This window comes from Acanthochromis polyacanthus, chromosome 9, assembly GCF_021347895.1.
Source record: "Acanthochromis polyacanthus isolate Apoly-LR-REF ecotype Palm Island chromosome 9, KAUST_Apoly_ChrSc, whole genome shotgun sequence".
NCBI classification, from domain to species: domain Eukaryota; kingdom Metazoa; phylum Chordata; class Actinopteri; family Pomacentridae; genus Acanthochromis; species Acanthochromis polyacanthus.
Window position 1 is genome coordinate 31833986 of NC_067121.1, and position 14444 is coordinate 31848429.

General features: G+C 42.1%; 1 protein-coding gene across 3 annotated transcripts in view; it reads left to right on the forward strand.

The window, feature by feature from the left end:
• Window positions 1–14444, forward strand: part of LOC110950754 (low-density lipoprotein receptor-related protein 8-like) — a 103322-nt gene that overhangs the window by 71909 nt on the left and 16969 nt on the right. For all 3 annotated transcript variants that reach the window (XM_022193514.2, XM_022193513.2, XM_022193515.2), the window contains exons 8-13: window positions 399–518; window positions 1021–1146; window positions 7262–7433; window positions 10212–10439; window positions 13016–13134; window positions 13831–13970. In XM_022193514.2, the coding sequence (XP_022049206.1) occupies window positions 399–518; window positions 1021–1146; window positions 7262–7433; window positions 10212–10439; window positions 13016–13134; window positions 13831–13970 (905 nt within the window). The remainder of the gene's footprint in view (window positions 1–398; window positions 519–1020; window positions 1147–7261; window positions 7434–10211; window positions 10440–13015; window positions 13135–13830; window positions 13971–14444) is intronic.

Below are 14444 nucleotides of genomic sequence, written 5' to 3' on the forward strand. Positions count from 1 at the left end.
TGGAGCGTCTCAGAATCCCAGTTCACAGCATCAATGCCTCCACACACATACTGTATTTCATATCCCCGCAGATGGACCTGATTCTGGGGTTATGAGCTTTACAGTATGTTTCTTTGATTCCATTCTCTGCTTTGGAGAACATCTGATAAGGATTCACAAAAGGATGGGAATAAAAGTGGAGATAAAATTCAGATGAAGAGGAGGATTTTCTCCACCTTTGTGCCGAACGTGTTTCTACTGCAAAATATCACAAGCCGTTAGGTTAGAGGGTAAAAGCAGAGCAGAGCAGAAAAGGTCCTTCTCTAAATCAGATGTTGACCCACTGGGTGACCAAAACATCCCCGTCGCTTCTATGAGTGGCTGCCTTTGACCGCTGGGCTCTTGTGTTTGTTTTCCAGGGCTGAATGAGTGTATGATCAATAATGGCGGCTGCTCCCACGTCTGCATGGACCGACCGATCGGCTTCGAGTGCCAGTGCCCCACCGGTTACCAGCTGCTGGACAAAAAGACTTGCGGAGGTAAATAAAGAAGCATTTCAGATAGAAAGATGTTTGGAGAAGCAGACTGGCTGATGATCTGACGGGTATAAACTGATGTGTTGCTTTGGGAAGCTCTCTAGCTCCGTCTTTGTGCCACTCCCAGAGGGAAGCTCGTGCCGTCATGCTGCTCTCACACATGCACAGTGTGTCCTTCACACCCTTCCCCGTCATTTTTGCACCAACACTTCCCCATCACACCCGAGGAAAAAGCAGGTCAGGAGGAGTCGACAGGGACACACCCAGTCTCCCTGTGGACTTGATGTTTCTCCATCTCTTCCAGTCAAAAATGTGCTTCCCTACTCTCCTATTACAGCTGTCATTTCTCTGAGAAGCGTTGCTACATTTGCATTTTAGGAATTTAGTCTGCCGTCTTATCTGTCACAACTCATGAGGGGTGAATTAGTCACTCGCCGTCGCCGTCTGGCTGTCTCTCTTTGTCTCTCGGCTGATTGATAACCGCTCTTCACTCTCCTCCCTGCAGACATTGACGAGTGTGAGAACCCCGACGCCTGTAGCCAGAGCTGCATAAACTACAAGGGAGACTTTAAGTGTGAATGCTACGAAGGATATGAGATGGACCCTGTCACTAAGACCTGCAAGGCAGAGGGTGAGTTATAGTGATCGCAGATGCACAATGTAAATTTAGTGTGGCAGAGAAAATGAGATTTAAATCAAATGAGACACTGATTGGTCAAAATCTGGTCGGAGATTCTGAAGTATTTTTTTGATTATGCTTCATGTTCCTCCAACATATGTTATTCACGTAGGTTATAACCTATTTGGTTGATGGTAGACTCTTTCACCACCATATTGCACCACCTAGTTTTTGCACTAATGTCTCCTCATAATCGCAAGCATCTTTCTGCTGTTCTGCCCTTATCGTTACTCTGCAGATGTTTGCGCAGTCGACACAAATGCTAAAACACACAAAACATGCAAACATAACCGAGGCCCCCACTTTGTTTCTCCTCCGAGTCCCATCAGACGGTTTTGTGAGTGACAGCTGGTTGTGTTTAGCCAGGCTGAACACTTATAATTAGGTGTAGCAAGTCTTCAGGGGCACCTGGCTAAGTCATGGTGGAGGCTAATTACATCGGTTTAATTCGGCCTCCCGTTAGGCTCGTTGATGACGGTTGTCAGACTAGTGGAGAACAGAGTGAACTGCTAAGAGGCCGGTTAATTTTCTTTGACCTCCAACTATAGCCGGGAGCTATTAGCAAGAGGATTACACACAGAGGCCATTGTATATGTTTTCACCCCATTTCCCCCTAAATTTTCATTTTCTAATTGGCAGGAAACTGTGAGTCAAATGAAATGTGTTGATTTGGTCCCCGTGGCTGTCGAATGCTGCGATTTAATTTTCCTCAATTAAACTGAGCTCGTATCAAAGCTCAGCATTTGCATGTGTGTGTTTGCATTTGTGTCCGCCTCCCTCTTCGCCTCTAGTCTACACTTGTGTGCTTCCTCGTGCATGGCTGCGCATGTTTGCTATCAGTAGATCATGGCCAAGAGAGAACTGTGTGTCTGGCTGCGTGTCAGCAGCAGAATCGCAGTGATTGCTGCAGTTCGGCATCGTGGTTTTCGAGGCAATGAAAACTACTGCTGCCGTGACAGGCCATAAAAACCAGCAGGGGAGCATTTTCCCCTTTAGAGGGGTTGGAAATGTTGTCATTGTAATGGCCACTCTTTGAGAGCAGCGCTGTCATCATTCAGAGTTGGAAGCTGGAAGCGAAAGGGTAGAAAGAGGCAGCGTGCAGGAGGACGATACTACAATGAGGCTACGACACTGACTGTCAAAAGGGAAACTGTGGCAAGCGAGCTGTTAATGAGAGAATCTCATATCTGCCTCCAGAGATAACTGGCTGCTGCTGCGGTCCTATTAACATACAGTGTCACAAAGTGATAGGCTCAGTATAGATATTACCAGACAAAGGTGGGCTGTAGTTGGAGACAGATAAAAGCCTCCCTGCAGGGACAAAATGTTACTGTACCCCACTTGACTTTTCCTGCCAGAATTAAAAAGGAAATAGACATAAAGATATAACATAAATGCTTCTTAGAGCCCTGTTGGATATAATTCGGATTAACATGCATCCTGGGTGACCTTATCAAAAGCAGTCTAAAAATAGGTGTGAATGTGCCCAAAAGAAAACAAGGACACAGTGTGTGATAATAGCCTGACAAAAAACACCAAACAGTCTGTGGCAGAGATCGAGGCGGGAAACTGTCAATGACTTTGTAATGCTTGTGTAGTTTTAATCAGTATGCAAATATCCACTGCAGTCATCTCCAGTAACATTCATGACTCCAGGATCATCAGTCAGCCTGTCAGTTCACCACTTTGGTCCAGACTGAAAAAACTCAACTGCATGAGCTGTCTTTGCACCACCAGCAAGTTAACATATATGGATTTGTGAAATGCATCAACAACTATTGGATGAACTACCATAAAGTCACTAATATTGATTGGCACTTTTTTGTATAACGATTTGGTTCATGGCTGCAGGAAGCCAGCGAAAGACGTCTTCATGCTTTTATTTTGTAGCAGACTTGATTACTGGCATGCTCCATTTTCTTGCCTCATAAAGAAATCTTTAAACAACCTTCAGATGATTCAGAATGCACCAACAAGCCTTCTCACCAAAACGTAATGAGAGCACATTATTGTGGTTGTAATTGGCTCCCTGTTCATTTTAGGATTCATTTTAAGAGTTTGTTGTTGGAAAAGCTCCTGAATATTTATCCGATATGTTGGATAGGTAAGTTCCTTTAATTGAAAATGCCTTCCATAGGAAATTAAACATCTTATATAGTAGACAGCTTCCAAAGAAACCGTAAAACTTCTATTTTCAGGCTTGTGTTCTTGTACTTTTTATGTAGTTTACTCATATTAGGCCTGTGAGTTCCTTTTTCTATCAGTTTTTGTATTTTATGTTAAATTTAATCACTTTAACATACAGATTAGAACTGTACACACAGAAAGAACTGTAAATTTCTCCTGCTGATTGAAATGCACTTTACAAATTAAGTTATATTATTGTTATAGATTTTATGTTTCGGATGCTGAGATGATAAAGATGATGAATATGTCAAACATATGTTTAGCTTCAGCATGTTAGCATGTTGAAGTCCAGCGCCACAGAGCTGCTAACATGGCTATAGACATCGTGTTGTGGCATGTAGGGGTCAGTTTCCCCGCTGATAAAATCAAACAGGAGTGGGAATGGAAATCTAATCATTAGTGATCACACTGGATGCATTCTGCCAGATGAGACCTTCATTTCTCTCCTGTCCACATGCTGCACACTGCAGATATATTTGGTCATAATCAGGGTTGCCAAGTTTCAGCAAGAGGAAGTAGTTCAGTATAATATTACTCATTTATTTAATTGATTATCTAATAGTAATCTAATTTAACTGTAATGTGGGTGAAGTGGCCTTAATAGAAAATATGTTATGGTGTATTTAAAGGGGAAAAGGTCACCAATAAGGTCCTGTAAAATGCTAGCCTAGCCGCGCTAGACCCAGGTCTGAAGACACAAGGCTCTAGGAACTGTCGACAGGGACGGAGGCGGGCTAAAAGGTTGTCTTTCAAATCACTCTGCAGCAATTGGGTAGGTATACAACCAATCAGCGCAACGAATCAGTGTTGCCAACTTAGCGACTTTCTCGCTAAATCTAGCGACTTTTCAAAGCTCCTAGCGAATTTTTTTGGTCAAAAGCGACTAGCGACAAATCTAGCGACTTTTTCTGCCGTTTTGGAGACTCTGATAGGAAAACTCAGCTCATTCTGCAGTTACTGTCCTCAACAAGCAGCAGGTGCTGCTGTGAGCTTCTCCCCCTCCCAGAGCACAGGCTGTCAGTCCAGTAACCCCACAGCAGTCCCAGTGAGGGGAGGGGGAGACCCACATCACTCCGCGGCCAGACGACAGATGAATTGCGCATGCGCAAAGTCACTACAGATCCCATCCAGACTTACGGAGCCATATAAACGAAAATGTTTCTTCACTGTCATGCTAAAATAAACCACAGCATTTAGCCTCTAATACAAAAACATATTTTGGGTGTTTTATACTCACTTTTTGGTCTCTTCGACAACGTTATTCCTCTCTCCTACAACGTTGATTACAATTACATGCAAACTGGGAAATATGCAAATTAGGCGATGACGTCATTTAGCGACTTCTAGCGACATTTAGGACAGCCAACAGCGAATTTCCTTGCTGAGGAGTTAGCAACAGTGCAATGAATAGGCAGACGTAGTTCCTAGAGCGCTGGAAATCAGAGGATGCGGGAGTTCGATGAAGCCTTATTTATACAGTCAATGGGTGAAGCTCAAGTATATTACAGACATGTTAACAGAAAGATTATTCAGAGTCGGTGCTAATGGAGCTCAACGACTGTTGTTGTTTTTGTTGTCAACCCTGGCAGAGAATTAAATTCGTTGCCGTGGGCTGTCTAGCGTGGCTAGGCTAGTTGTTTCCGTCAGAATCGTTGCGCCTCTGTCGTCACTTAGTTACGCCTGGCTTCTGACTCTACACTGCATGGTGATTCGTCGGCCAGTTTTAGGAGCATTCAACCTCGAGGCTTACCGAGGGTAACTAGACCCACCCTGGCAGAGAATTAAATTCGTTGCCGTGGGTTGTCTAGCGTGGCTAGGCTAGTAAAATGCTACAATCAGCCCATATCTTCTGTGACACCAGCTGTTGTTTGCTTTATTTAATGTTCCCTACAAGCTAATGATAAATTATGTACCTACAGTACAGCAGTTATTGTTTCCTAAAATGTGGTTCTATTGTTACTAGGCAACCTGCTGCTCAGTTTTGCTGGTTGCTTTAATGATTGGAGAGGCTGTATGTAAGTAGGAGAAGCATTCACATGCACAATAATGCACTGCTGCGAATATCCTGCTGTGACTTTCTGAAAGGGACAAATCACCGTAATTAAACACTCAACATGACAGAAAAACATATTTTTTCAAGTGTAAATAGATCAGACCTTTGCTAACAGTGAAATAAAAACATTCCTGTAGCTGTGGTGGAGCTGAGGACTCCACCTGAGGACGTCCGCTGTGGAACAGACGATCAGACTGTGACTCTGTCTGAGGTGAACAAAAGCACACGCTGCCATTTGCCATTAGATTCTGATCAACTGTCTCCACGTCAGGGATAATTCATTGGCTAATTATAACTAATTAATGAGGTTACTGCTGTTGTGCCACATGCGCAAACGAGCACAACTCCGCCGATTAACATTTTGTCAAAACCTGGATTACATTTATTTATAATGAGCCTAATCAATCTGGCCTGTTCCGGAGTCTGTCTGCATTGCGGTAAAGTCGTATTTTTATGGACATTTTGGTGTGTAATAGGCAAAGGGAATGAGACGAGACTCCAAATGAATGAATTTTGTGTGCTTACCTCCAATAACTAAAGGCATGTTGATTATGGAACATTTTTTCTGCTTAAATCTGGAAATTTCAGTGCTGAGAAAACCTGTTTAAGGTGTCTTTTTTCATGAAGAAGAGGCTTTGTGATATTTAGAATGAGAACATAAGCCTGACAAAGGGTGTCTCATCAAAAGAACAAGAGTGTTAAACTTTGTTGCAGCTGCAGAGGGAACTCACTAACTGATCGTTATTGTTCTCTATTAGCTTTCTAAGACAGGCCAAGGAACCTGTGTGTTGTTTATCTTCCCATTGTGGAAATTACTTGTCTTTTAAGTGCGAGTGTGAATGCTCGCTTGTGTCTGTTTAGTCTGATTGCCTGTATAAAAGTTGACAGCTTGCTGTTTAAAGAGCTGCAGCGGGTGTAAAGGCACCTCTGATCTATATATGCAAAGAGAAGATAATAAGGAATGCACAACTTAATGATGCATTCAGACTCTCTGATCAATACACCAATTATTCAGCTGTTTTTAACGAAGGATTATTGTCCCCGCACTCTTATTAGAGGAGGATATTGAGCCACATCATGCAAGCTTTGTTGTGTTATTTATCTGTGTGAAAAAGTTGATATTTAGGTATTGACTTGTTTGCTACAAATGTGCACATTAAGATCCACTGCTTTCTGACACAGTGGTGAAGCCTCAGCGTTCCTACAGTAGAGGAATGCCTAAATCAGTCCCTGACATTCAACGTTTCCCATCAGAGTCAACACGTCTAGCACGCTAACATCTAAATGCCGTGCTGAAAAACTAACCTCTCAGGCTCACTGGCATCTTCTTTTTCATGTGATTCCCTCATTTTGTCAATTTTTTATTTCATATTTCACAAAAGAGTAGAGAGAGTGGTTATTTCTTCAGGTCTAGGCCAAGTGTTTTTCATAATATTCTGAGAAATTGATCCCACAGGGTAAAGGTTAAATTACTTTAATACACCGCACTTGCTACTTAATTTGAAGCGTATTAATGCCGCTGTGTACAGATGATCTGGGAGACTGTGAGTAGTTTTCTAATAAGGCACACCAGTTTGAACCCTTCTTCTCGCCCACGATCAAACTGTCAAAGCTGATTCCTCTGTGCATTAATGAAGCGAATCCCAACTCCAGTGTGTTCCTCCCACTAACAATGTTTTCATCCTTCTTAAGCCCCATTTATAAATTGCCGTGCACCACAAAAATTTTGCTTTGTACTCTGCTCATTCATATTTTGACCCTGACTTCACAGTTGTGCCCATTCCTCAAAAGCAGCAGCATCTTTAATATTCTTTTCCTTGCACGCAGGGAAAAGCCCTTATTTACTGTTCACCAACCGGCACGAGATCCGTCGCATCGACCTGGTGAAGAGGGATTACAGCCAGGTGGTGTCGACGCAGAAGAACGCTGTGGCTCTGGACCTGGACGTGGCCAACAACCGCGTTTTCTGGTGTGATCGGTTTCACCGCAAAATCTACAGGTAAAGAAAAAACAGAAACCTGAGCTCAGCGTAGATTACATTTCAGAAACTTTGTAATAGAACAGAAACTCGATCTTGTCTTGATTTTCTTTTTGGATGCATTTTTATGCATTCAATGTTCTTCACAAAAGGTCAGAAGGTATTTACAGTGGTCCATCGCCATATCACGGTTCACTTTTAAACTGCATTTGGCATCATGGATTTTTTGCTATATTGTGGGATTTTGAGATGTGTGTATATATATATATATATATATATATATATATATATATATATAAATATTAATGTGTTGAGCTGCGTTTAAAATGACATTGAAAAAGGAGATCTGCCTATTATGCACTCTGGAACTGGGCTGATACCTTTATTTTGACACACAGAAAGCAGCATCATTGAAAATGTGACAGGAAGTCATCAAACACGCCACACTCATGGTCCTGACAACAAGAACACTTAACCAAACTAACTAGACTGTCTAAACCACAAAAACACAATAAAACACTAATAACACTGTAACACTAACATAAACCACAATAATGGCATTTAAACCCCCAACACCCTGAACTCCCATGGTGCATTGCAGCACAACAGTTCAGTCACAGCGACCGGCTCTGCGATCGCTACATTGTTTTAATCGTTTTTGCGGTAAAATAAGCATTTTCTAGACTAAAACATTGAAAACGATATAAAAAAATAAGAAGAAAACACATTAATCACTTGCTTTCTTCTGCTTTTATTAGCGCAGGGCTACAGTTCTTGGCATATTACCACCAAAAACCTTCAGTTGGGAGCAGACTGATGTGTGTTTTAGACTCAATAACAATTATTGGCAATCAAAGACACCAATAATCAATATTTGGAGCACATTTGAATTTCAAATGAAAATGTTGGTGTCGCACAGCTGCACAAACTCCAACACAAAACACTGTTGAAATCCCTTTGTTTATATTTGCAACATACATTCTTCAATGTTAATACACCGTTACTCCTGATGTGTAAGCAGTCAGACAGTGCTGTAGGAGGTATGCTGTAAAAGAATACAGGATTGTGACTACAGATAGAGTAAAAGCAGCACATTTAAAGATGAAAAATGCTCAAAATCAGACACAGATTTCATCCCAGCCTAACATCAGTCATCCTCTACTTTGGATCAGTGGAACAGAGTGAAAGCAGATGAGTGTAGCATGCCATTCACTGCTACTGTGTGCATTAGCACCTTTATGTACACGTAGTAAAAAACAGGGACTCACTCATAACACATTGCTATATAGTGCTGCCATTGAACTTTAATTTAGAGCACAGGTCCAAGTCTAGATTGGAAACTGATGCCTTGTAGAGAAATAGAGTGTTTATTTGATTTGGACAACATATCACACCTAAGAGTGGCCTCCCCAGTCAAGCATGAGTGGACTACTACTGCGTTTGGCATTTGTGTTGCATTTCAACATCTCTAAATCTGCTTAAACAGTTCTTCCACAAGGCTTCTTTTAATGCTCAAATGTCTGAAATGCAAATGTGCCCCGAAAAACCCCACCTGCACATAAACCTGGACAACTTTAGTACAAATGTTTTAGTCGTCTATGTGCACGTTGCAGTTTTCAGTATGAATAAGCGTCATTTCTTCACAGTCCTTGCTTTGTGCATCACTACGGATATACATTTGAAGTGTGTTTATGTGTGTATATATCTAAAGATGCACAAACATAACGGACATGTTTCCAAAGCTGCACCACTGGAACATGCAGGAGCTACTTACCAGCCACCTGTGTTCTTCAAAGTTCTAATTTTGTGCACATCACTGCCTTCACGAGCTTTTCCAGTCATTTGATTTGACAAATCTTGTTTCTTTCTTTTGATGCTTTTAACATTTAATCAACTCAGCCGATGGTTCGGGGCTTCTATTATTTTAGATTAATTCCACCCTTCCTATTGTTATCCCGATGACGTTTTCCTCCCCAGAGTCTATTCTAATTGGAGCACCGTGTTCTCTTTAGAAAATGAATGTTAAGAGGGAAAAAAAAAATCTCTGGGGAACCTGAAATTGAAATTCCTGTTCGGGAGCACCGCTGCCTTGCCCTCGCCTCACACCTCTGCTGGGGTCAAGTCATTAGTGAGCGGGGCGAACCCTGAGCGAGGGCCTTGTCTATTCTGATAAGTGGTCCACAGAAGAAGGACACTAACCCCCGGATGAACCTGCCCAAGGCTATCCCTATCACACCAAACCCCATTCTGTGCTCTGCAGTGGCTCCACAGCACGGCGGAGAATTCCACTCATCAGAATTCATCAGACGTAAAGTGGAGGAGATCAGCTTGTCTTGCTGATTGTCCTGCATGTGCTCATTTATTCACCTATTTCCACTCACACGGTTTATCTAATTAAAGTGCTTTCTTTAGACAAACACTCAAGCTCTTTAATTATATTATCATTTATTCATTTATTGTTCTTGCTAGTTTTCCACTGGCTGATGTGGTAGCAGTTACTTTTCTATAGTAGGTGTCCAGTCTGTGCTAATCTACTTTTTCAAAGCAATCTGTAAAATTCTTTGGCTCCCAAAGCAATCGCTGAAAATCAATATTTCAAAATGATAAATCTCTTGATATGGTGCCATGTAATGTGAAGGATGGTGCATACAGACTCATTATCACAAAATAGGGTCCACCAGGCAGTCAACATCCCTCCACTTCCCATCAATTTTACAATACCGGCTGGTTTTGCTGGAGGTGATTCTTTATATATTCTCATCCCCTCAAAATACCGCCTCCCATATCTTCCCTCGGCAGCGCCTTCATCCACGAGGCCAGCGATCCCTCCCAGCAGGTGCCGCTGGTGGATTCATCCCTGCAGACCCCCGTGGGCCTCGCTCTGGACTGGCTCCAACACAACCTGTACTGGACCGACTCCGGAGACAAATCCATCTCCGTGGCCTCGGTGGACGGCACCAAGAGACGCGTCCTCATCAACACTGACCTGAGCGAACCCCGAGCCATCGCGCTGGACCCCCACCACGGGTAAGAAGATGTGTGTTTGTTTTTGCTGGCACAAAATCCAATTGATAACCTCCTGTTATGTAATCCCCAACATTAAAGATCTGAATGTTAGAATCAGTAATAATCATCAGTAATTGGTTATCTCTTCTGACAGAGAAACCACTGACTTGCACTTCTAATTTTACAGAACATGCTAGTTATGGATCCACATGCTGTGATTTCACATATTTCACAGCATGTCAGCATAAAACGGTGTCAAACTCAGTTTATATCCTTCAGTATATTTCTGCACTGATCCTTTTTTTTCCTTGAAGATGATCTCAGATAAAGATTTGTTAAGTGATTTCAGGCTGAAATCCAGAAATTGAATATTAATAATCCTCTTCTGGGACCACATCATATAAATGAACGTACAGTAAGAGAAGTCATTTTGTTGTCTGTTGGAATCCAGCGTAACGAGCTTGTGACCCATTTAGCACCCTGACTCAATAGTTTTTTTGGAAATTCTGTCCTAGATGATCGTTCCTAATCTGAGGAGCTGTCTGAAATCGTGCCAGCGTGTGATTGTGTAGCTTTTGTATTCTGGTGATCCAAACCCGGATGAGAACAAACACGCGCCAGAAATAAACTAAAATGAACCGACTGATAGCCTAAACTGACTCGTATGCACACAGATTTTCTGCATATTACAGACCCAATCATAGCAGCACCGCAGGAACATAAAGCACACCCGGAATGCTTACTGTGACGCCAAATAGCAGCTCTGTCTTTGCGGGAAAAGTCGCTTGATGTCAGTAATAAACATTTACATAGAAATGACTAGATTGTTGTGTGTTTTGCTGCTTTGACTGCTGACTGTTATTGCTCAATAACCATCCAAACTATGCTGAACTTGTACCCATAACAGCTTTTTGAACTTGGTGGTTTAAGCCTGCCACAAATCACCGCTACGGGGTCCAACTTGGGATTTACTGATGATGTAAATGATCACAGAGAGACAGTTAAATCTAATGTACAACTACTAATCGTGATGTAATGATCTGTTCATCTTTGAACACAAGGGGGAAGGACCTAATAGATGTATTTTAAAGCTGTAATCACATCACATAGTGCAATAAATATGTCAGAGAGGTCAGTGATTCAATTAAAAAGCTCAGTCTGGACAATCTTTGATCATTCTTACAACACACTGTATGTAATATGATCTAAGGTAGATACGTGAGCCACCATGTCAGAAACTGTAGCTGCTCCGGTCTCGGTAACAACGCACCGATCCCGGAAAACATAACAATCCATGCGGAAGGTGACTGGGCCATAACCGCGAGGTGCTGGGAACATTTGTGTGACAGATGAGGCTATTACTGCTGCTCTTGTGACTTGTGTTGTGGTTTTGTGGTGCTGAACGGACAGCTCCCGTATGCACTTGACACAGATCTCTTGCTGAAATTTCCTACAGTATTCGTTCTTTCAAGAATTGCTCCTTTTCTCTGTGCCCTTCAAAGCAGCAGTCCCACAAATTTTACAGCAAGTTTTTTTTCCCCCAGACATCAAATCACAGACGATATTGCTTTAGCTATAGTGTAAAGTGTTCTGGAAAAACCTGTTTCTGACATCTCCTTGTCATATTCTTGCACTCTTAAGTATGACTGTACAACAATAGGTATGTTGATTGGAGAGTTTCTAGCAGTATTGTTTTTTTTTTCCCTTCTCTTTTCATGTGCATTTGTCTACTGCAAAAATTCTGGTTATGAGGGATACTGAAGAATGCTGATTGTGGCAATATGTTGGTAAAGCATCCCACGTATGTCTAATCAAAGTACTGGACGCAGTGATTTTAGTGCAACATACCAGGAATTAGTCAGCTCCACAATGTTACCAGACTAGTACCAGCGCACACTGAAAAAAAGAGAATTTTTGGACCCACTTAAAGGAACTGCTTTCATTATTAATGCACAATTGAAATAGATTTATCCAAATTCAGTTCAGAAGTGATATTACTGCTACAGGTTTAAGATAAATGTACTTGAGTAATTTGATTCCTCTCAAATGAACAGTTTGTGTTGAGTTGCAGCAGAGAAATTTAGGGTAGACTTCACAGGCACAGCGTTAAAGGGGTAGTAAACCTCATTTTTGCACTTTAAATCGTCAAAATCCTGTTTCAAATTGGTAGAATCCACAGGGTAAACTGCCATTACTTAAGAAAGACAAAAGAGATGTTTTTAAAACAGCATTTTCATCGTCTTAATTTACAGCTCAAATACACTTTTTACAGTGCAGTACAGTGTGCCTAGTGTTTCCTTTTCTTCCCTGTCACCCCAACCAGATGACCACCCTCCATGAAATTGACTCTGCTTGAGGTTTCTTCCGTTAAAAGGACATTTTTTTCCTCCCCACTTTTGCCAAATGCTTAATCAAAAGGAAATGTTGGGCTTCTCTGATATTGTCTTGACATTACCATGCGAGTGCCTGAAATGACCCCAGTATAAATAAAATTTAAATGAACTGAGTACAACACTTGTGCACCGATGATGGTATTGTTTTTATGTTTCTTGTTGAAGCTCCAACTCCATAATAATACAACGCCTTCTTTGTTCCAGCTTCATGTACTGGTCAGACTGGGGCACACGAGCCAAGATAGAAAAGGCCGGTATGAATGGAGTGGACCGACAGGTGCTGGTGGCTGATAACATTGAATGGCCCAACGGCATCACTCTAGGTGAGGAAAACAGCTGCTTTTATTCGGTTCTTGCCATGAAATTATATATGCGCTCACCGGCAACTTCATTAGGCTTTTCTGGGATCTGAGGGAATGCAGTGCAGCAGCTCAAAGCCATTTATTACTGAGGTGATGATGTGTGGTGACGTATTGGGCTTTGTTACATTTGAAAGTCTTTCTAGTGTTTTGTCCATTTCATGATTCATGAGTTTGTAAAATGTAAAGCAGTACAGTAAAACGTCAATATAAAGTGGCAGCATCAGATTTCACAGATGTACCTGTGGCTGATGAATTTATATTGATATTATATATTACCGTACACAGTGCCTTCTAGTAGACTTTTACATGGCATTTTTTTGGGATAAATGTGTCTAAATGACAGTGCTGAAAAGGACCTAATGCACTCAATCCGCACTTTGTAGGTAAAGGTCAAAAGTAATAGAAATAGTGTGGGAAATGTTTAACGGTAGTGGCAAGAAAGAGACTGACAAAATTATCACGGTTGCTTTGAAGTCTTTCAGAAGTTAAAGATCGACACAGTAAAACTTGCAGCGGTGTAATGGTGAGAATCTGACATTTTATAAAGTAATCAATATCAACTAAAGGGATTTGCTGGTCAGAGTGCGCGAGTGCTTACCGTGAAGACAATCAATTTCAGCTCGGCTCGGCTGAGTCCTGTCTGTGTGCGCTCCTCAGACGTAGCCAACAGGCGCCTGTACTGGGTGGATTCGAAGCTGCACCACATCGCCAGCGTGGATTTGAACGGAGCTCACCGCCGAACGCACATATCGTCTGCAGAGAGGCTGGGACACCCCTACGCTCTGGCTGTTTTTGAGGTTTGTGTTCTGTGGCTCCATAGATTTATCTCATTCCCACATATTGTAACATCCAGCAATCGATTTCAGGGATTTGGAGCAGCTGTCTATGGTTTCATCCAGCCTCCCACATCTCATCATATCTACATCTCTCTCATTAGCCTCGCAGGGTCCAGCAGAGTGACTGGGAGTTTGAGTGTAATGACTGTTGAATTCAATTTATTGCACGCTCAGTTGGTGGATGTCCTTATGTATGCTCTGTTTGTTTTCCCTTGAGGGATCGACTGGCTGAGCATACTAAACAGAAACGGCTGTAAGGACTGGAGAACAGTCGAAAGAAACGCATACGCTCCTGCTTTTGGTCATCAGCCAGCTTCCAAGTGTTTCTGTGTTATGTCAGGCCCTTCAGAGAGCCTAAATTTGGTTTGGTGCCAAGCTGTCCTGCAAATCTGCTGCCGTGTGGTTTCGAAAATGATTATGTTTGTCCCTGTGTGA